The sequence below is a fragment of the Pholis gunnellus genome (genome assembly GCF_910591455.1).
Source record: "Pholis gunnellus genome assembly, chromosome: 15".
In the NCBI taxonomy this organism is placed as follows: domain Eukaryota; kingdom Metazoa; phylum Chordata; class Actinopteri; order Perciformes; family Pholidae; genus Pholis; species Pholis gunnellus.
This window is the reverse complement of record NC_136542.1, coordinates 18,319,530-18,343,057: the sequence shown is the minus strand read 5'-3', so window position 1 is coordinate 18,343,057 and position 23,528 is coordinate 18,319,530. Positions and strand designations below refer to the sequence as shown.

The 23,528-nt window shown below is 43.1% G+C and overlaps 1 protein-coding gene across 1 annotated transcript; it reads left to right on the top strand.

Annotated features, from left to right (window-relative positions):
• The first annotated feature begins 1,507 nt into the window (after positions 1-1,507).
• On the top strand, positions 1,508-22,384 carry LOC306707573 (leucine-rich repeat and fibronectin type-III domain-containing protein 5-like). The gene is made up of 8 exons (XM_079175085.1): positions 1,508-1,725; positions 2,577-2,705; positions 2,963-3,143; positions 3,783-3,938; positions 5,028-5,281; positions 6,966-7,433; positions 20,926-21,199; positions 21,431-22,384. Exons 1-8 carry the CDS (start codon positions 1,529-1,531, stop codon positions 22,349-22,351), a joined length of 2,580 nt encoding a protein of 859 aa, XP_079031211.1. The 5' UTR covers positions 1,508-1,528; the 3' UTR covers positions 22,352-22,384.
• The last annotated feature ends 1,144 nt before the right edge of the window (positions 22,385-23,528 follow it).

The window sequence follows — 23,528 nt, the reverse complement described above, 5'->3', positions numbered from 1 at the left end:
TCCTTCTCTGCCCTCAAATAGAAAGAGAAAGGGAAAACAGGGATTGTATGACCTCCGATGTCGCCGCATATTTCTGTTCAGTAATTACGCTGAGAAATGAAAGAGAGATTTATAGTGAGTGGACCGCACAACTAGACTAGAGAAAGGTGAATGGCTTCTTAGTCAGACCTGGGTAGTGATTTGATGCGATATGAATACGCAGCAGTAATAGCAACCTGCAGCACAGTGTCATCTCACTGACTCCATTCAGCAACAAGAGAGGTGTCAATTACTGGAACGGAGAGTGAACTGATCTCCAAACACTTCTCTGAAACTCAGTCATTGTAGTGTCCCATGTTGCAGTTGTGCAGGGCCAGTATTAAAAGATAAGGATGGTCATGCTCTATGTTTTTATACATATTAAGAAAATTGACTTGCCCACAAAAATAGGGCAATACACCACTCTTTACTGACAAAATAAGTTTTCACACAAAATCTTCAAAATCACCTTTTTTTGTGTGAGAAGGGTTTACTGAGGCGAACCCTGAACTGCTTTCACCCTCACCCAGCCTGTTCATGTATTAATGTGCATACGTCTGTGCGAGTGTATGTGTGTGTGTAGGTGTGTGTGTGTGTGTGTGTGTTTCTGTGTGTGTGTGTGTACGTGATCCCTTTAATCCTGACTCGCCCGTGTCCTTCAAACCCCAATCAAGGTTGTCATTAATGAGCATTTTCTCTCCCTGCCTCTCTCTCTAAACCGTTCATAATTAACTACAAGCACTGCTGCTTACTAATGTTGACTGTGTGTGTGTGTGTGTGTGTGTGTGTGTGTGTGTGTGTGTGTGTGTGTGTGTGTGTGTGTGTGTGTGTGTGTGTGCGTGCATAGCAAAACGGATGAGCAATAAATGACTCTAATAAACATCTCCTCTGGTTCGATTAGCGATGGCTAAAAGTTGGTGGTGAATCAACTCTGTGGGGCCTTTGGCTTCATCTCGTCATGTCTGATCATAAGGATTCTTAACTTCATTCAGGATCTGACTCACTCCAGTTGCCAAGTGTGATGCACGTTCAGCAGTTAGTCACTGATGTGCAAGTCGGCCTTGTCCATACTGCACAGATCATCCTACCTTCAATGCATGCACTCAACCAAGACAGCCCTCTGTATTCAGAGCGACATTCGCTTTAGTTGATATAGAAGGAAGCGCAGTGGGTGATGAGTAGTCTATTAGTCCAACGTGGCATGAGGAAGTTATAGCCAATAGAGAGAATACAGTGCGCACTGTGCGCACATGATTTCCTTGCACTGCATACTGAAGACTTTGAAGAAACACTGGGAATATATAAAAAAAACATGTCATTAATTTGGCCATAATTCCCTATAATTTCCCACGGTGAAGAAATGCCATCTGTTTGCATTATGGCTGATACAATATATGCTAAGTTCCCACTGAAAGAAAAAAACAAGTCCAATCACATTAACGTCTCCATTTCCTTTCTCGCTTTTTGTCTCCGTCTGTCTCAGGTGTTGTGTCCAGGTGGGGTGGTAACCATGGAGAGGCTGTTGCTGTGCCTGATGCTGGCAGTTGCCATGGCAGTGCGGGCACAGGTCTGCCCGAAGCGCTGCGTATGTCAGATCCTGTCACCCAACCTGGCAACCCTCTGCGCCAAGAAAGGCCTACTGTTTGTACCGCCGAACATCGATAGGCATACGGTGGAGCTACGGCTGGCTGACAACTTTGTCACAAGGTAACAGTCGCATCGCTAACAATGCCCCCCCCCCCCCCCCACCCCTAAATTATATTAGTTGTAGATTTCCAAAGTAAACTCCTCAACTGGAAGATTAAAAAGTGAAACATGGCATACAATGTTTCTTATGATATTACTACTTCACTAGCATTTAATTATTAACAACCAATGTATAATACTTGAAGAACTAAGTACAATAGTACTTGGAAAGTTCAGCCTTTATGTGAGACAATGAAACATTTCTTCTTCAAAGCTGGAGACACTGATCTATGATGTCATGAAGCGAGAAAGCCCGGAGCCTCTCCGGCGAAGATGAATAAGTCGCTGAATCTTTGGACAGAAAAGCATCGCCTATGGGTGCCTTTTATGACAAATACGAGCACATTATCCGCCGGCACGAGAATGAAATAAAACTCATTAGGTGTGAAGAAGAAACGCATTATTTGAGGCCGCAGACTTAAGTCGTAGTCGGTTCATAGTCAGTGGAGCAGCTTAAGGCTGCCTCCTGATTGCATTGCAGCTTCTGTTCTCTAGTTTGTAGACATTTGAGAGAGTTTTAACATTCACAAACATTAAATGAGCTGCACAGGTAAAAAGTCACACCATGTGTACATTCTGTTTTCTATTATTTTGCTTGTAAACAGCTTTTCTTTACAAGATCTCTTTTCATTTTTGAAATGCTATTCAACATCGCTTTTAATCTGTAAATTGACTCAACGCTCAACGGCTTCACGTGTTGGTGTTACTCAAAACTTTAGCTAGCACCAATAGCAGAACCACTACCAGAGGAAGTCTCATGGTATGCAGTATGTCCCTTGTCTTGTCTGAATGTTGCTTATCTGTGTCCACAGTGTGAAGAGGAAAGATTTCTCAAACATGACACGGCTGGTAGACCTAACGTTATCCAGAAACACCATCTCCTACATCACACCTAATGCCTTTACCGATTTGGAAAACCTCAGAGCTCTACACCTCAACAGGTACGGTCGCATACAGCTGTGTTCGTGATATGAGTATTGCATGAAATTCCCTTTGATCAATGTGAGAAGTTGTACTTTATTCCCAAAAGCTACAAGCTGCTGGGTTCGTTTTTATTTTCATTTTATCAATCTCTCTCTCTCTCTCTCTCTCTCTCTCTCTCTCTCTCTCTCTCTCTCTCTCTCTCTCTCTCTCTCTCTCTCTCTCTCTCTCTCTCTCCCTCTCTCTCTCTCTCTCTCCCCCCCCCCCCCCCCCCCAGTAACCGGCTGACGAGGATAGGCAATGATACATTCAGTGGGATGACGAAGCTACACCACCTGATTCTGAACAACAACCAGCTGGTGCTGATCCACCAGGGAGCGTTCAACGACCTGCTGGCGCTGGAAGAGCTGGACCTCAGTTACAATAACCTGGACACCATTCCCTGGGAGACCATCCAGGTCAGGATCTCTTTAAACTGCTGCAGCCTTTCCAACCAGTCTGGCTGGAGGCCCTTCAAAAAATCCAATCCCAAGCATAATAAAATGGCCATAAAACCTCTTTTGGACATTTGTTTGAAATTGAAATGAAGAGATCTTAAAGGCTTTTGGATTGAACAGAGGCCATTATGTGTAGTATTTATTAAGCCTCACTGACACTTAATTTCAAAGCATTTTCAGGGATAACAGTTTCATTTTCATCGATGCTCTTTGCACCCAACAAGCAATTTTGATGTAATACAAATGTCAGTGCAATCAGTTTACTGAAGTAAAGTAGTTCTACTCAAGTTTAATAAATAGATGCTGCTTTAGATAGTTGTGTTTCGATAATGATTAACCATATGATGGCTTTGTTGTTTTCAGTTTAACTTTACATTTTCAAAATAGACATGTAAACACCATTAGTCAACTGCAGCATTATCATCACCGCTGCACTATTACAAGGAACAGTGGCAATAACCAGGATATTGCAGCCTAGGCAGCTTAAATAAGTAAGGAAGGAAGTATTAAAACAGTTATTTGTGTCCCTGCATTCTTAACGTACTTCTTCCCTTTCACAGCAATAATGAAATCCTGTGTTTCTCTCTGTTATTCCTGCAGAGAATGATTAGCCTCCATACGCTGAGTTTAGACCACAACATGTTGGACTACATTCCGGAGGGAACATTTTCCCTGCTGCAGAAACTCAACCGGCTGGATGTCACCTCTAATAAACTCCAAAAGCTGCCACCGGACCCTCTTTTTCAACGAGCACAGGTATTCTCAGAGGGGTTTTATCCCCCACCACATCACTATCCAATCTTACACAAAGGCCTGAAACTCTTAAACATAATCAGGCCCCTCATTTTAACATTGATTGGAGACAAACTGAATTCAAACTAAATATAAGAGTCAAAACTTTTACATTAGTTGTCCTTTGTATGTAACTGACCACTGTTGATACATTACTTTTTCATGCCTGTTTATGTCTCTTCATAACTCAGGAAACCTTTAGCTGTTTAGGTTTAAATTAACAGTTCTTTTAAATGTTCTATAATATACATACATATATATATATATTTAAATTATTTAAACTGCACTGATCTAAAGATTTTACTGGTGAAAATAGAGTAATTCTGTGCTCTGCTTACAGACGAGATAAATTAAATTGTGTGGTGTTTTGCTCTTAAGAATAACATGAAATGCAGCTGGGCCACTAATTGAAGAGGAGTCAATGGAACAGCTTCCATACTAGTGACAATAGTCCCTTTTAACAGCAGCCATTTTTACATGTCATAGCAGCATAACACGGGTGTAATTGTGTAATCAATTTAATTATATTCCTTTTCTCTTTAGGGTGTCACAGTCATTGCAGTGAGCCAGCTTGCTACAATAGCAGGGCCCCAGCCCTGCTAAATGGAACGGGGCCATAATGAATGTTATTAATGTGTTTACCCAGCAATGACGTGTCAAAATGGCTGCTGTGCAAAGGGCCTATTAAATCACTGTAAAACTGTTTAGAGCGAATTTGAACCTTTTTCTTCAAAAGCATGCAACTAGATTTTGAATCTATACCTCTTATTGTCTGACCCTGGTGATTTATACAACCCCTCATCCTATTCTGGGAAGCAGCTGGCCACATGTTCGAGAAGGGGAAATATGTATTCTATCACTTTCCTTCCTCTATCCGTTAATGGGAAAGGGCAACGCTGCCACACACTCAACGGGTGGAAACTGGCTGAACTAGACAGCTACCTTTTGAATATGTGGATTTGAGTGTACAGCGAGGTTTTACTTGGAAAATAACATTTTGCCTGACTAATAAAGCTGTTTCAAGAAAATGCAATCATTGTTTCACACTACCAGGTCCTGGCCACGTCCATGACCTCCTCTTCTTTCGCGTTGTCATTCGGCGGGAACCCTCTCCACTGTAACTGTGAGTTACTGTGGCTGCGGAGGCTGAACAGGGAGGACGACCTGGAGACTTGCGCCTCACCCCAACAGCTCTCCGGACGATACTTCTGGTCCGTCCCCGAGGAGGAGTTTCTCTGCGAACCACCGCTCATCACCAGATACTCCCATGAGATGAGAGTGCTTGAAGGGCAGAGAGTTACACTCAGGTAACCCTATCAGTTCCCTCCCAATCTGCCCAATTGAGTAACACACACACACATACACACACACACACACACACACACACACTCTGTTTTGATTCCTAGTTGTGTGCATTATGTTTCCAAGCTGCACGGGAATACAAAAAGTGCCCAATGAAGCACAAGACAGGAACATCACGCTCAACTTTTAAGGAGGTTGAAACTAAATCAAGAACAGGTCTGAGAGATGATGATTACTTCATTTGCATATATATTGGTCACACGCTTCCAATCATGATAGATGTTATGTTTTCAAATATGGAATTATGGGCAAAAAAAACAGGGGCAATGGAAATTAATGTGATGCCATTATTCTCTTTCCTTTATTGTATCTCGTCTTCAGCTCCGTATATAAGGTATAAATCGAGATTATCAGAAGGTCAACACACCAAACATTTTTCATCTCGTGCAGCGTCCACGGTAATGCGTTCAACAGCCAACGTCGCTCACGTTTGAGGAATGTGTACAGTGTGAGCCTGCAGCAAAGTCCCCTGGAAAATGACCCTTAGCTCTTATTTATTCATTTCATCATAGCACTTCACTGTAATTACAGCACTTGATAAATGTCACAATGACCACGATACTCTTTACTTTTGATTGCTTATAATTCTGACAACTTAAAATAACTGAGATGCACATATAGCTAAAACAATCTGCCAGTATGAAAAGAAGGCAATTCTTTCTTTAGTTCCCCAATATTTAACTCACCCGATTAATGTTCGCTTTGGCACAATCCATGTCATATTTGTCATACGGCCTAGAAGCCAACGTCATGAAACCGTTTTCTGTGCTTTTATTGCATCTCTGCTTCATGACTGAACCACATAAACATTTACGAAGGAGCTAGTAGTTCACACTCATGTAGTGCTTTGGTTTATTGTGCGTGCATGATAACTAATTCAGAGCTGTGAGTATCAGTTGAGTAATGGATCAGTCAATGGAAAGATAATTAACTATTTAATTGTGTGTCACACTGTGGTGCAGGCTTCTCAAATGTTATTGTGTGCTGGTTTTCTTTGTCTTTTATGACAGTAAACAGAAAATCATTGTGTTTTGTGACTTTTGGAGAGGTGAAACAAGGCATTTTCAAATGTTACAAAGGGCCCTTAGAAGTTGTGATGGACATTTTTGACAAGTTTCTGACATCCTACAGACCAGTTTATTCAACGAGGATGAGAGTAAAAGTAAGTTGCAGCCTCAAAATAATTGTACACCTAAAGATTCACAGTCCAAAACTACAAAGAACTGTACTCTGTAATCATTAAACAGATAAACCTCTTGATTTAAAATAAAGTGTAATTTATTCAGTGCAAAACTGCTCTCCCTTTATTAGCTAACCTCCTGCCTTATTTCCTTGTACCTTCTTATTTGTCCCTGTAGGTACTGGCAAGAATTGATTTGGTACCCAAGTACATACAACACAGTAATTCAAAGACTGTAACGTAAAGCCTATTCTAACTTAAATGAATGTGCTCTGCCGACACAGCAGATGATGTTCAGCCTCTTCCCCTTCCCGCTTGAGTCTCAGCCATGAAGGTGGGGGGGAATCCAGAAGCTTCCCTGAGGCAATGCTCTGCTTCCACTGTGCAGTTGACCCCATTCTGTCTTGTTTCTAATATGTTCAACTAATGCTGGTTTTCTCTCCTTACAGGTGTAAGGCAAGAGGTGACCCAGAGCCGGCCATCCACTGGATCTCTCCTGAGGGCAAACTGGTATCTAACTCCTCCAGAACGTTGGTCTACACCAACGGTACTCTGGACATCCTCATCAGTACGGTGAAGGACACAGGCTCCTTCACTTGCATCTCCTCCAACCCTGCCGGCGAAGCCCACCAAACAATAGACCTGGTCATTATAAAACTCCCACACATCTCCAACAACACCAACAACATCCAGGAGCCCGACCCGGGATCGTCAGACATTTCCACGTCGACCCGAGGCGGAGCCAACGGGAGCAACGTGACCGGCGACGTGAAAGGCGGAGTGGAAAAGAGGGTCGTGACGGCCGAGGCTACGTCCTCAACGGCACTGATAAAGTTCAACTTCCAGAGGACTATTCCAGGCATTAGGATGTTCCAGATCCAGTACAATGGGAGCCAAGATGACTCTCTGGTCTACAGGTAAGACTGACAGAATCGCTGCATCACCCTGGCGTTCATCACAGCAGAGTCAGACAGTTTGCGCAATGGAAACTGAACCATGATATGGCCAACGTGGAGGTAGAGAATTACCCAAGACTGATCTGTATGGATTAGATTACAGTTGATTTGATGCAATTTTAATTATCTTGTTTGGATCCTGTCGCTAGGACGCCCGACGAGTATGCGACCAGGGTGCTACAATGGCACTTCAACGCTTTGATTCTGTAAATGAAAGATTCAACTTAGTCCAGCATGTGACACACACACACAAATGGAATGACAAATAAAAATGTGTCCGAGGCTAGTAAATAATCAAATGTTTGAATGCCTCAGTTAGAGTGACATTTGCATAACTTCATAAACATAGTAAATGTTTGCCCTGTCAAAAACGGAAATCGTGCTGATGTTGAAGAGGAGCATCATCAGAGCACATGTGCAGACGATCTGTCACGGCTTATTGCATTACAGCACAGACAGATATTAGGGCACATTAGACCAACACAGAGATGGACGGAAAAGACGGCAGACGAACAGCCACGTGAAAAAAAGTTCACGATCCAGGACGGCCTTGACAGGGAGAGCCGTGCTAGTCCTTCCTGACTTTTGCCGTTTGCTCAGGATTACACAGAATACATCGATCTCGCGGGGAATGATTGTTGTTTGAGCTAAATATTTACTCCGGTGAAATGGGGGAGAGGGAATTAACAAACACACAGAGCTTTCATTGGGAAATCTGCCAGAATTATCTGCCTTTCAGATCGCTGCTAATCCCTATACATACTTCATCAGTACGCAACCCCGTGAAGAGCCGGGGGAGCATTGAGATTGACCGTCTGGGTCGTGATAATGACAATACTCTAGGTTGTCATGTTTTCCCACGAGCTATGGATTTGTGATCCTTGATCTCTTACAGTCTGTATCTCTCTGTGACTGCACCAATATATGATTAACATACACAGATAATTCATAGAAGAGCCTGCTGGTATTATCTGTCCTGCATATTATTCCTAATCCCTGTACATAATTCATCAGCACTTAACCCGATTCAGAGAATCCATCATCAAGGGGTTGGCGCCGATGGGATTTATAGCTGTCTGTCTCACAAAGACACAGCGTCATCACTTTTCACATCAAGATAGACGCTGTTCCATCTCTTCCTCTCTCTCTTTTATGCTCAAACGCACACCGAAGCCTTTGTGCATTTGTGAGATTGTCATCCGACAAAAAAAAGGCCGCGTCTGTACTCTCAGACTTTGGTATACTTGGTGGAAATGATTACGCTGGAGAGCGTGAAGGCCACAAAAACAAACGGCTTCCTGTGGGGACACGGAGGAGGGGCGATTAGACAGCCTTACAAACACCCACACCGGTCCTTCTGCGCTCTGTGACGTCACTCAAAGTCTGTCTTTCTTCCCGTCTTTTCATCCTCTCGCCTTCCGCCGGCTCTCCCTTCTTCTCTCTTTTTTTTTTCACCCGATATTAAGCACTGAAGTCATTTGTGTTTCTCCATGTTATTTTGGTGCTCTCTTGTCTTTAGATAGCAGATTGATTTCCGTTCAACACCTCTGCTGGCACAAAGCAGCAACCCATTGATTCTGTTTTTTTTTGGGGGGGGTTTCATTACCCAAAACACTGAGAAGAAAGAGAAGAGGGTCGGAGAGGGATAAAGAGAATATAAAAGAGGGAGGATGGGGAAAAAAGAAGTGGAAAACATAGGAGGAACGATATGGGGGAGAGATGGCGAGAGTAAGAGGGAAAGCTAAAGACAGGCACAGGAAGATGGGTCCTATTGTCACAGACGGGGAACTTTCTTTTCAGGTTCAATGAGAGCTTATTGAGTTGCCGCACATTGACGTTTGTGCGCTTAACTCCCCACCTGCTCCACATAATGCTCTGGGGCTTAGCTGTATGTTTCCTTCATACTTTGAGTTCAGCTCACTGCATAAACAGATGGATAAGTGAGCGATAGTTTAAAGCTTTTACAGGCACATCCTCCCGGTGATGTTAACCTCCTGAGCATGCGATACGCTGCCCATATGAAATGGTATAGTTGCAACACTCGACTCGGTATTGATCCCTGCAGGGCGGCCCCACCCTTCCACCGGTAGGTCAGCTGCAGAACAGCACTTCTGGAGATGACGGGGATTCGGTGTCTTGCTCAAGGAAACTCGACACAGGCAGATGTTTACTGATACAGCACTGGTGTTTTAACGCCAGTAATCCTGCTTAAGTATTGCATTTCTAATCTGGAGGCAGGCTGACTGCCCAGCCTGGTCGCACATCAAACCCCCCACAGCAGCAAACTCACAGCCATTCTGGTTTTAATATAATAATGCATGTTTCACTAGTGATTATTGTTAAGAGTGAATAATGGCTCAACAATAAAATAATTTATACATCCAAATAGCAATATTAATAAAAAGTGCCAATTTCAGATCACAAATTGAGTTGTATCGTACAAAATAAAAGCGTCAAGTCTGTTTCCACATAAACAATCGAGGTGATTACATCAGCTCAGTAGTTGTCGAGCGTATGGCAGACAGCTGCTGAGTATCCCAGTTTAGCTTCTTTCCAGTATGTGTGAGTCTGTGAAGCTAATGTTAGCTTAAGCAGTTTCAGTGCAAACAAACTGTAGTGTTAATGATTACTAGCAGTTTGTCATTCCATACCAAGCCAACAAGCTGTCGTATATAAACACAGCGCCACCTTTAAGTGGTTACACTTTGATAATGGATTGAAGTAAAGTTTGCCACTTTGGTAAAAGATATTTAATTAAAGATTCAGTCAGTGACGTTAACCATGAACCATTGTGTTAATATCTCCTCACGGTCTGCTTGCTGTCCATTCTGTGTGTGCGCTATGGTGTTCATACTCCGCCCCGGCTCTGTCAATGGGAAACAAACAAAGTGCACTATACGCACCAACAGGATGGGGGGGAAGACCATTGATGTTTGAAGAGAAAGGCATTGGAAGCAGAGGGTTGGTAGATCTGGCACATCATAACATGTTGAACTCCAGAAACACTGACTCCACCTTTTACATTTTCGACTGAAAACTTTAGAAGTTGACTTTTATCGGACTCACTGACTTGAAGCCTCGGAGGACCTCAACAATCAAGCGTATTCTCTTCTCCTCCGCCTGTTCTATTCATGTAGAATCATGATGGATAGCTTGAGACATCTTGTTTAAAACTTTGGTCTATAGTTTAATTTATAGAAAATGGTCTTAATTAAAATCGCAATGAGATACATTACTCAAATCATTCAGCCCTAGTCCTTAAAACGAAGTTAGAGATTTAGTTATTTCTGCTTCACGTTGCTAATATTTTAACGAGGGACCATCTGTGAACCTATAATTGAGTTCCATTAGCTTGATTTCCTGTTCTGTCTTCAAGGCACAGAAACAGAGCACAACAATTTAAATGAACTGTTCTTAAACTGTAGGGACCTACATGTATATACATGTCAAAAGCCTGTATGGCTACCAAAAGAAACATGTTTCTCACTAATCATCCATCATCCATCGCACCTTTCTGACCTTTTCTCTTTTCTTTTCCTTCTTGAATGCAAACTGTAAGGAACTACATTTTTGACCTTTACACCTCGCTGGTTTTACTGAACAATCCACGGCGATGATGATAATAAAACAAACAGCCAGCTTCAAAAACGAAGCCCAATAAAACGACCACAAAGTAGAATGCGCTCTTATGTAGAGGCAATCGTTGTGCTTAATTAAATGTTTGGATGAATGCAAATGATTTTATTATACTGTATTTGTCCCGGTAAGGGGGAAATCTGTCTCTGCATTTGACCCATCCCTGTATATAGGGAGCAGTGGGCTGCCCATGACAGGCGCCCGGGGAGCCGTTAGGGGTTCAGTGTCTTGCTTCAGGGACACTTCCACACAGGACACGTCCCAGCCAAGGATCGCCCCAAATCATAGGACGAATAGATGTATTGTCTCGTCAATGAATACATTAAACAATGATGATGGTAAAAGTGAAAATATACGTGTGCCTTGAACAGAAAATAAAGATAGAAAACAATAAGGTATTTCAAATAATAACTGAAATATGTATGTAAAATCCATTTGGTATCAATAATAAGCCATAATCAAGGTACCAGTATTTGGGTTGGATTATGCCTTTGTTTGGACCTTTTGACTTTAAAAGCTTCGTTCTTGTATCCCCTTCATACAAAGCAGTACTCCGGTCATTTCTCATCACAGGTTTTTGTCTGAAAGAATTATATAATATTTATATTATTTCTTACTCTTTCAATGGGAACCACTGGTCTGAATGGTATTTCAACCCAGGAGGTGTGCAATGATGGTAGTTACACTGAGATCAACAATAATAATTAGAGAAAGACAATTAAGAAAAAAAATAAATAAGAGAAAGTATGTTGAATACATAGGTATTGAATACTGGAGTGTGCATTATATTGACCTGTGTCTAATGGCCTTTACGATATCTGTATAAGAACAATTGAAACTGTGCGCACGCCCTCAAGATAAGATAACATAATACATAGATGCTAAGATGCTTTAGAATTGATTCAATAAAATACTTCAATTCTGTTTTCCATGCATAAACACAAGCCCTGGACAAATGGTTGATTAAAGGCTGAGGTAAAACATAGTTCATCCACTCCAAGCCTGCAGACATAAAGGCTTTAAAATGAATGCCAAAACTGAAGCTGTATTGTCTTCATGGGACACAAACTCCACTTCACATCCACTAAGTTACTTCCGAACACACACACACACACACACACACACACACACACAACACCCAATCTGCCTCCATCCTAGTCCTCATCTGCTCTGCCGGTTGTTTTTCCTCTATGTTCATTCAGCGGTTGTTTTCTGCTCCAGCAGATCCATCGAGCTAAAGGGGCTGGTTGCCATTTTCCAGACGAAATACACATCAAGCAAATTGTGTGGCAAGCTTCTTCATGAGGCTACACAACAGGGGATGGGGGGATGAATCCAGGCTTTTAAGAAGGCACTCTCTCCCCCTGTCTCTCTCACACTAGCAGGAAGCAGTTTATCCTTGCCTTTGGTCCCTGCAGCCCAGGTATAACACCTTGCTCAGCTGTGCTTAAGGCATGAAAAAACATCCGCCTTTATCCCGCCGTAATGTTCCAATTCTGATTTTATAGCACCATAAACATATTGTGGGCCTAACGTAACAGTGTTATTGTTGTAAGCAGACTGAGAGGTTTTAAACTGTGTGTGTGTGTGTGATGGTGTGTGTTTGTGTGTGTGTGTGTGTGTGGGAGGGGGGGGGGACTAACACAGCAGTGAGGATGACTCTAAAGGGTAGGTGGAGTGGTAAAAGGCAGAAAAGGAAATGAGGAAGTAAGGAGGAAGAGAGATACAAACGGGACATAAAGAAGATTTATATGACTGTTCGATCAGATGAGGGGAACTAAAATGTGTGGAAAGTTTAAGGGAGGGAAAGAGCAAACGAAGAAAAACAGGGAGGGAAGAAGGGAAGAACTAACAGCAGAAACAGATTGCCAGCATCAAAGGAATATTAAGGATAAAAAAAGATTAAAAAGAAGAGATTGGAGGAAAGAAGAAGAAGAGAGTAAGAGGTAATGAAAACATTACATTTTGAAGGACTAAGAGAAAGGCATGGAAAGAGGATAATCTGAAGGAAGGAAGAGGAAGAAAGTCAGAAAAAAATGAAAGAAAAGTAATTCCATGAGGAAGATGGAAAAAAGTGGGAACAGGGAGAAAAATAATTTATGGGAGATTAAAAACATCAGACTAGTTGAGTAGAAACAAGTACGAGTAAGGGAAGAAACGACCGCATGGAGGGAGAAAGTGTGTAAGCAGCCAAACGCAGCATTAAAGAGAAATGTAGATGAGTCAGCTGAAGTGGAGGAATGGAGCTGAGCTATGCAGAATGAGGTCTATACAGATGGTGCTGAAAGCTCGCGCCCACATCTGGGACAGCTTCAGTTGCACGGCACCTTGACGTGGACTCTGCTGCACTTATTCGGACTGAGCTCAGCAGTCCTGAGATCCTTGGTGGAGCCTTCTTTCTTTCATTAGTGTTGAATTTATGAATTGGCAAAATAGAAAAGCTGATTATTTATTATTACATGCTCTGCCACACGTGTCAGTAAATACACATATATTATTAAATATTCTAACGTTAACTGATAAGGGGAAACATTTTGTGTTCATTGGTAAGAGATTAGCACAATATTTGCACATGAAGCTAAACTTAGCTGGTTAATAATATTCATAACTAAGCTATTTTTCTTCTCAGTTTTTTTTAGTGTGTGAGGATGATCCTGAGAAAAACAAATCAAAGGATGGCACTAATTACAGTTTTTAGATAATGATCATCCACTCTGGCATTTTTTTTAAATAAGGGTGTTTTATTGGAAACTGTGATGTTGTGACTGCAACTAAAATATTAATTTCTTAAACTGTTCAGAGTTGGGAAAATATTATCCTTACTGTATCTTCTGAGTAAGACGTTAGCCTCCAGTGTGAACACTCCATCGCTGCATTAACTGTGGAAGCATTGCTTGGCCACTAGCTCTGTGGCTACTATTTACTTTTTCAGCTACTGTTGTCTGAGAGCGACTCTGAAGGTGTTAGCAAAGCCCACCTGGCCGGGGCTCAGAATCCCTGTTCCACCTCTGACTACCAGCTGTGTGGGTGCTTGTTAACCACTAGCACAGGAATCAGGGGCATTATGCACGGTATAAGAAGCTAGCTCCTGGAATGTTTCTGTCTGCCTTAGAGACTCAGACCTATTAGCATGGCAGAGTGCCATCTGCTGTGTAAGCCACATTAGCTTCGAGGTCAACAGTAATGGGGCAGGAGTTGAGCTACCATTAATCCTCTTCTCTTTGTGCTTAAAAACCAGTTCTTCTTAACTGGTTTGATTGTACTTGTGGCACACCTTCGAGTGTGGTGTGCAGGTGTTTGCTTACTTCTTGAGGTAATTAACATAATTAGACAATTATGTTGAATAGGAAAGACATGATAAAATGAAAATACCATTTAGTACGTGTGATTAGGGCAACACGTATTTGAGTTCCCGAGTTTTCATTTACAATTTTGACTTTAATGGTCAGAATTCTGGATTAGTTCAGTTTAGTTAAGTTTATGTTTTGGCACATTGAATCCTAATACAACACATTCATTTATGAAAGTGAATAATACTAAATCATAATGTCAAAAATAGAACTAAATCAAACATTACATTCCCTGACCAAAAGAAAAAAGGTGCAAGCTTTAGCCTGAGCTAATTGTACCCTTAATACTTAACAACGCATTACCCTGTACTCAAAACAGCAGTGGAACAAAACAAACAAAAAATATAATAGAACCACTAAATTATAAATCGGAAGCAAATATACAAAAACAAACCATAATTCTCAGTCATTTCTCAGTTTTGATCAAAATGAAGAATAATAAAGAATCCCAAATACAATCAAATACAAATCTCAGAACTCTTTTTCACTTTTGGCCCTAATCTTCTTCCATAATTTAGTGTATGCATTATATAATTGCAAAAAGAAGAAGGTGAGAGTATGAGGATAACACATGTTTAAAAAGTGCTGTGTAAAGAAAAGTTTTTCAAAACCTATAACTGCTTCTGCAAGCAATTTTCTTGGCTTTTCTGAAGTTTTTCATGTTCCAGGCTATTTAATTTAGACTAGCTTGCACTGCGGTAGCATGGGAGGCTTTAGCCAGAAGCACTGAATACCATTTTCTGAAATAATTGGACAATCTACTTTTAGATATCTGTGACCCACATGTTGGTCCCATCCTTGTTTGGGCAACACTGTGCAATTTTAAAATGTTTTATTTATTTTCTCTTCTGTTCAAACACACTATTGAAAGTGGGTAGTGTTAATAGTTTTTTTTCAGTTTAAGCAGCCTAATTAACAGAGGCTTGGTGTGGGATGTTATTTCATAAAAGAAGCAGATGTTAGAATATCATGGAAATGTTGCTTTGAGTTTTTTTACAAATACATTTTTCAAGATATTTGGGGAGAACAATCCTACCACAATGTCTGTGTTGTTTCAGTTCTGTTGCTTTCAGACATATCGAGTGATGTTCTCGTGGAAATGTAGCATTCAAATTATTCTTTATTCTGAGCATGTTAATATCGTCAAAGTTCATGCTTTATCTTCGGAACGGCAGTTGACAATTCACTAACAAGGACCACACCAATAACAGTATGAGTTTCGAGAGGTTTATTGCAGTAGGGGTAGAGGGATGAGGGGTAGAGGGATGAAGGGTTGTAGGGTAAGGGTAGAGGGATGAAGGGGTGTGGGGTAAGGGTAGAGGGATGAAGGGTTGTAGGGTATGGGTAGGGGTCGAGGGGTAGAGGGATGAAGGGTTGTAGGGTAAGGGTAGAGGGATGAAGGGGTGTAGGGTAAGGGTAGAGGGATGAAGGGTTGTAGGGTAAGGGTAGAGAGATGAAGGGATGTAGGGTAAGGGTAGAGGGATGAAGGGGTGTAGGGTAAGGGTAGAGGGATGAAGGGTTGTAGGGTAAGGGTAGATGGATGAAGGGATGTAGGGTAAGGGTAGAGGGATGAAGGGATGTAGGGTAAGGGTAGAGAGGTAGAGGGATGAAGGGATGTAGGGTAGGGGTGAAGAGATGAGGGGATGTAGGGTAGGGTCGAGGTAGAGGGATGTAGGGTAGGGATGGAGAATGGAGGGATGTAAGGAATAAGAAACGAGGAGGGTTGTAGAAAGGAGGTTAGGCCAGCGATGGGAGACCGTTGGTGTCCAGCAGCTGGCAAGAACGGGGGGAATGGAGACTGTAGGGTGGGGGCCGTCTCTTCGGAAGCTCTGGCGGTGCAGAGTCCCCTGTTGTTCCTGTAATCCTGCAGGAGAAAGAGAGAGAGAGAAAGGGAGAGAGAGAGAGAGCGAAATAAGAGGACAAAAACGGGGTTGGGGGGAGGGATGTGAAGACAAGAGTCGAAGAATAAGTGAACGGGTTCATTGTGCTTAAATACTCTGTGAGGGGAAATAAGCTGTGTTCTGGGCGTGGCCCTGTTCCTGAGCTAAGTTTATGAAACTCAATTAAACGTGTTGTTTTTCTGTATGTTTTTTTTTTTTGCAAATATGAGATATAACGAGTCAATTATCCAGCTTTAGGTGTGCTTGGTGGATTTTGTTACCTGTCATCTGAGCCAGACTAGTTGTTTCCCCTTGTTTCCATTCTTTATGCTAAGCTAAGCTAACCGACTGCTGGCTTTTTATTCACATTTACTGTTGACCTGAGAGGTATGGATCTTCCCACTGAAGTCTCTGCAAGAAAGCAAATACAGCGTGTTTCCCGAAATGTCCAACTACTCCTTTAAGTCAGTCAAAAACAAACAGTAAACCTGTGAATCTAAATCTCGGATGTGACATGATGACGGTAACAAGTTCACAAGTGAAACCAAGTGTCACATTGGTCTCTGAGAAAACACAGAAACGCAACAAAATACACGAAAATGATATTCAGGTCAAACTGGACAGCTTTCACTCCCCTTATGAAATGCAAAACCAATATCCCCCTGCAGATATATGAAAACCACTAATAAGCTAGCCCAGAGCAGTGGATGTCATTTAAAAACACTGGAAGTTGCTGTCACACATGGCTTGGCTGGGCTCTGCTGCTGGGGGAGCCACTGACTGCAGCTGAGTTGTTAGAAGCCCTTGCCCCCTTTATCGCGCGACTCCAGCTCAACCTGGAAGCCCTCGCCCTTGTGCGTTGAATCATTATCTTGAATGCCCCCCCCCTCCCGGAATAATGCGCGTTTGTGACCTGCAGGCTTTGTCCAATGCTTAATCAAGTGAAATGGCCTGAAAGTTGAACAATCTGGTATCATAGTTCACTGTTCTGTGCATGGAGGCGATCATTTGTCTATAGTCAGAAAGTAGAGAGAGCGACTAATGGAGAGAGCGCGTTGTCCTCCTGGCTTTGGAGTGAGGAAAGCTAAAGTCGATTTACACGCACACAGACGCTCACATCCGTGAGCGTGCGGGCACGGTAAGGTATACCAGCATGCAGTGCCGTATCGGTGACGAATGTTGGCAGAGAGCAGGACACGGTGACAGCCGCTGGGAAGAAGAGGCTGTCATGGGAGGAGAAGATTACTGTAATGGAACACACACGCACGCATGTACACACAAACACATACACACACACACACACACACATAATATACTGCAGACACATATAGACATAAGTACACAAATGCATACTTATAGAGGAGCGTGCACACAGACACTTTCTCTTGTGTAATGAAAGCATAATGAAACCCAGAAACACACACACACACACACATGAGCTCTGGGCTGAGGGCTTGGCAGAGCAGAGTAGATAGATTAGTGTAATAGTCTCGGCCAAGGCAATCATCTGCCCACTGTAGGGCTTCAAATACTGGCAGCAAGATCCCGCTCAGACACAAAGAAATTAACCACAATGAATGAGTCAGTTTGGATGATTTCACAATCCTAACGGCTCACACAGTCAGGGAATAATCATATGCAAGGCAAAAACGAAAATCCACTGATTTGCATGCAAATATATTTTGTGAACTCTGCATGCAGCGGAGCAGCACATTATCGATATCTCGATGTTGCATTGTATCTATATGAATTATAAATGATGACAGCTTGGCTTACACGTTGACAATGAATACCTAGCTATGCAATGTGAGTGTTATCGGCCGCAGCGTCCGGTTGAATGGATTTTGCTCAGAAGCTCATTTGGGCTGCGTCCAGGTCAGGAGGAGTCATGGCTAATGGTTTCTTGGAAGCGAATGTTCCTGAGGTGGCGAGAAGAGAGAACGTAATTGTGTGGATACGTGGCAAAGCAGCAAACAAACCCTCGAGCGAGGTATATAATTGCTGCCACTTTCATGGATTTTTAACCAAAGCACATTCAGTGTTTTCGGAAATTTAACACAAGCTGCAACATTTTCTTTTTAATTGGCCTCGTTACTGTTTTAAATCACAATTGTCTCTCTGTCTTCCCTGTAAACAAAGCATACTAATAGATACCCGGATGACCCACGATAAGATATACGAGGACGTTTACGTTTCTTTCCATCTCGTGGAGAAACAGTGGAGAAGAGAGAAATTGACAACACGTTTTGGAGATTAAAGACTGACACGTTAGACAGCAGTCTCCTCCTTTAAACCATCAACTAAAGAAATATCTCATTAGGAGGCTTTTTTTAACCACTTTTTATTCTCTAGGCATAAAACACACAAGCCTATACATGCCATTAGATAAAGAGATATGTACATTTCCTATAACATGCCTATGGTGATTAAACAGCGGTGTTATTTTTATTCATAATATTGACCTCAATATAACATCTGAGGTGGTCTCAGGACAGTGACGTTATGATGCTTCTCTGTTTTTAATAGCAGTAACGTAATACGTTCTGTTGTGGCTACTCAACAGGGATTTAATGTCATTTTGAACATGTGATATCAGTATAATATTATAGGGAGGGCCGGCTGTGCAAACCACAGAGGCCCTCCAGGTGATGGGGGAGAGAATTGCCTGGTAGTTGTTTGTGCGAGTGCTGCACTCCAAGATTGAGCGAGTGGGCGGGAAATTCATAACAGACTCTTTAGACACAAACCACAGAACGTATTCCACCGTGGTACCCGTCGGCCGCCAGCTCACTGCCCTATCTACCTTTGTATGCTGAAATCAACTTGTTGCTGCAGAGAGAATGCACCTTGTCTTCCATACGAACAGCTTTCTGAGATGAAGAAGAAGAAAAACACATACTTTATTGATGTCCGAGGGAAACACATTACACACACACACACACACACAAATACACACAGTACCTATACACATGCATTCAGGGGGAGATGTCAGAGTGAGGGAACTGCCCACGGACAGGAACCCTGTGTAGTTGGGGCAGAGCCGAGGAGGCGAACTGGCACCTCTCCCACCAGTCGATAAGCATACTTCAACTGGCAACCGTCTGGTTCCCACGTCAAGTGCCCATGGACTGCGCTACGTCCAGAATTGGGGACTTTTGGGAACCCGGGATTTTGCTGTTATATGGCAAATGCTGTAAAGACAAGAGTAGTTTGGTTTAGGCCTCTTTCCTATACTGTTCAAATCCATGAAGAACCCAGAGGTGCAGGCATTCACGGTCAAGAAATGTTCCAAGCATGCGAGAAAAGAAAAAAAAGTTGAACCCAGAGTTATAAAACAACCACATTACTTATTAATTAACTCAAATATTGATGCTTTGCTGGCTAATGTTACACACAACTACACGTGCACACACATCCATAGACACAAAGGAAGCCCAAGGCCACGGCAGTAATAGGGAAATTAATCTCTGTCCGTGTATGTATATGTATACAAATGTAGCTGCTTGTATCTGAGCTTGTTGGCGGCGGCGACATTCCCTCCTATCATTAACCTGCACACTTCAATGTCACTTCTTGTGTCCTCACACAGAAATAATGGTGTCGCGAGTGTGTGTGTGTGGGACCAAGGTTCACCACCCTTGTGATGAAAACATTACGAGAAGCAAAGAGGAGAACACTCATGGTCACCCAGCGTTAAGATGCTCCGACACACACACACACACACACACTCTTACAGCCTTGTGCTGATATTCCACTGAGGACACACTAATGGCCTACCGCCACATTCATTCCCTAGCTCTTAATACTAACCATTAAACCGCACCATGTCTCCTCACCTTCACTTAACTCAAGCTCTAAACCAGATGCTTAACCTGGCCGAAACAGACCTTTGCTCCTCTCAGTGCACACAAGGCCGTGAGCTGGGAGCTAGCCACCCTCTTTGGTTTTAATGATGAATTTCATTAGCATTTTAAAGAATGCTAATGGACCCAGGAAAGCTGACAAGCTCTTTTTAGGGAAACTGAAGTGCAAATGTGCAAATGGTCTCGTAGATGTGTCAAGTGTCCGGTGAAGAATAACCAGCTTCCTTCAAAGTGGCAAAGCACCTTCGTATTTGTGGAGAACAATATCCAGATTTATTCACCTTAAATTCACTGAAAACGAATGCCCTTGTATGTGTTGTTTTGCGAAACCTGGAGATGAAAGATTTTGGAAAGGAAGGGCATCGCTTCCGATCCGTGCAATAATAAATCATCTAATTGGTCTGCTGTTCTGCTGATGACTGTTGGTTTGTTGAAGATTCAGCACCCAGCTATACACAGTGGAGTTGCGTGCATTCATTGTTCTTCTCTGTTGAGTATTTTATTTATATTCATTCTTTTTCCTTCAACAATATGCTTGAGTCTTTTTTCCTATGGCGGAAGGTGCTTTATTCATTTAATAACAAAGCAGACTGTAAATGTACAAAAAGCACATGTGTTTGTACGTTGTTGTTCCTCAGAGGGCATCTACTCTGTTGATGCTGTCAAATATTAAACTGTATTTCCTGTCCCTCCCTCCCTCCTCTGACTCTCTCCTTTGCCACAGAATGATCCCGCCGTCGAGCAAGAACTTTCTGGTCAACAACCTGGCAGCAGGGACCCAGTACGACCTGTGCGTTCTGGCCATCTACGACGATGTCATCACCTCTCTGACAGCGACACGCGTCGTCGGCTGTGTGCAGTTCACCACCGAGTCGGAGTACATGAAGTGTCATTTTATGCAGTCTCAGTTCCTCGGCGGGACCATGATCATCATCATCGGAGGGATAATAGTGGCTTCGGTGCTCGTTTTCATCATCATTCTGATGATACGGTACAAGGTGGGTCTCTCTCTCTCTCTCTCTCTCTCTCTCTCTCTCTCTCTCTCTCTCTCTCTCTCTCTCTGTCTTGCTTAATGCATTCTGACCAGAAGGAGAGAGAATAAGAGGAAGACAAGCCCTCACAAGACATGTTTGACCATTTAAGATACAGTATATCACAGCCATAAGAGTTCATATGCACACATTTAAAAAAGATAACAACTCAAAGTTTCCGTCCGTCTCTTTCCTCAGGTGTGTAACCCCGGTGAGGGTGGTAAAGGCGTTTCACTGTCGATGACCAACGTTCACTCACAGACCAACGGGCAGCAATCACAGGGATGCACCGTGACTCCCAGCTCCTCTAAACACGGCTCAATCGGATTAGACGACCTCTCTGGAGGCTCAAAGAAAAGGAGCGGAGCAGCAGGAGGAGGAGAAGTGTGTAAGGATACGATAACTCAATCGTCCGACTCATCCCTGCCTGACTGCTCCACGACTACGTCAGTTCTCAGCCAGCCTTGGGGAGCCAGAAGTCCAACAGCTGGAGCCGATGAGGAGAGGGCTCAAGCCGGCATCGCGTCGCCCACCGGCAACGCCGGTTCACTGGCCAAGCCAAAGCGGAAGCCCGCTCCGAGTAAGCCCGGCTCGGCTTCCTCCAACCTCTCGCCCACTGCTGAAAACCTCCCCTCCTCCTCCCCTCGCCCTCCTTCCTCCTCCTTCTCCACGGCCTCCTCTGCTCTCCTCCCCTCCACCCCGCTGGAGAACCTCAACACCAACCGCAACAACTCCACCTCCCTCAACCAACCCCCATCCTCCTTCTGCCCTTCCCCTTTCTCCACCCCTCTCGCCACCCTGAGCCCCGTGCCCTCCACCCGATTTAGAGAGACGCCAATCCTGCGCCGGGCTCCCCGCGCCTCTGCCTCCGCCAAGTACCGGACTGTCCCTGTGGAGGAGGCTGGGAGGAGCAGGGCGAGGAGGAGATACTCGCTCAGTGAAGGCGGCTCAAAGACTCACTCGTCCCATCAGGGAGCAGGAGGAGCGCCTAAAGTAGGGCGCATAATGCGGAACAAAAGGAGCCAATCAATGAGCGGTATTCTACTCCCGAAAGACGGGGATGGAGACTCGGAAAAAGGGCGGTGCGATTCGGACTGGATCTTAGAAAGCACAGTTTGAACTGGAATGAGACTGCAACCCATAAAAAAACACTTTGAGTCATTCATATTTGTTTATCTTTTGTATGAGTGTATGCGTGAGGTTTTGTGTGTCACTTTGAACTTCTCTGGAGGTGTATGAGTGAAGGCTAATGTGTGTTTGTGTGTGTTGTTGACATTTTGGATGTGGGTTTTTTGGTGTGTACAGTTTGTGTGTGTGTGTGTGTTCATGTCGGAACCTGTGTTTATAGATGCTTGAAAGGGTGATTGTGTGTTTCTGGGTGAAAGCGTGAACATCTTTTTTTTTTCTTTTCCAGCCTGTTTTTTTGTATTATTTTCATGCAATTCTTTGTATTCAGTTTACAGTTGTTGTTTTTCTCCCCTAAACAGTTCCCTATCTGGTTTTCAGTCGGTCATTCAGCGAGTGGATAATCCGCCTTGTCTCGTAGCGTCGAGTTGTCTCGTTGGTTCCACTTTATAGCACAAAACAAAGACAATGGGCTCGCCACGTCATTTCCCGATTCACACTCACCTTATCTGAAAAATACCACGACAAGGGAAATATTACAGGAAAAAAAAAAGAGGAATTAAAAAAAACAATACAAGAACTGCAAAGCACACCATTCTCACGCTCACGCGCCCACAGGAAGTGTGTGTCCATACCGCAGCAAGAGAATAGCAGTCGGTGCCTTCTTTTGCACTAACAGACCGATGACAGATATACCCGGTTGTAGGACTCCACCACGCTCCCTTGACCGAGGGACTAGGACGGAGGAAGAGAGTTCACACATAGCCTTTCTTACCTGCTGAGGAGCACAGACGCCGCTCGACATATAGACCGACACAAACGGAGACAGAAAGTAACAAACCGATGAAGACTTTTAACGGACCTCTTATGAAATTGATATTTTTTAAACGGAAGAATAAAAAAATAAAAATAAAACCACATAAAAACCCTGTGAGCTTTTCACTGACATTGGTAGACTACAGCCTGTGTTGGTCACCAGCTCCTGGAAAAGCTACTGTACAGAAAAAGACAACATGTACTGTGTTGTTATGTTGTGTAAAATAAAAAGGGATAAAAATGAAAACTGGAAATGTGAAACGTGTGTTTTATGGTCACAATATACTTGCGAGGAAATGTTGTTTACTTGATATTTGCATATTGAGCACGGGGTGAGGTTCTAACTGTAGCAGTA

Coding starts and splice junctions, on each gene's coding strand:
- LOC306707573 (XM_079175085.1), top strand. CDS start 1,529: ATGGAGAGGCTGTTGCTGTGCCTGATGCTGGCAGTTGCCATGGCAGTG. Junction 3,939..5,027: donor CTCTTTTTCAACGAGCACAG/GTATTCTCAGAG, acceptor TCACACTACCAG/GTCCTGGCCACGTCCATGAC. Junction 7,434..20,925: donor GATGACTCTCTGGTCTACAG/GTAAGACTGACA, acceptor CCTTTGCCACAG/AATGATCCCGCCGTCGAGCA.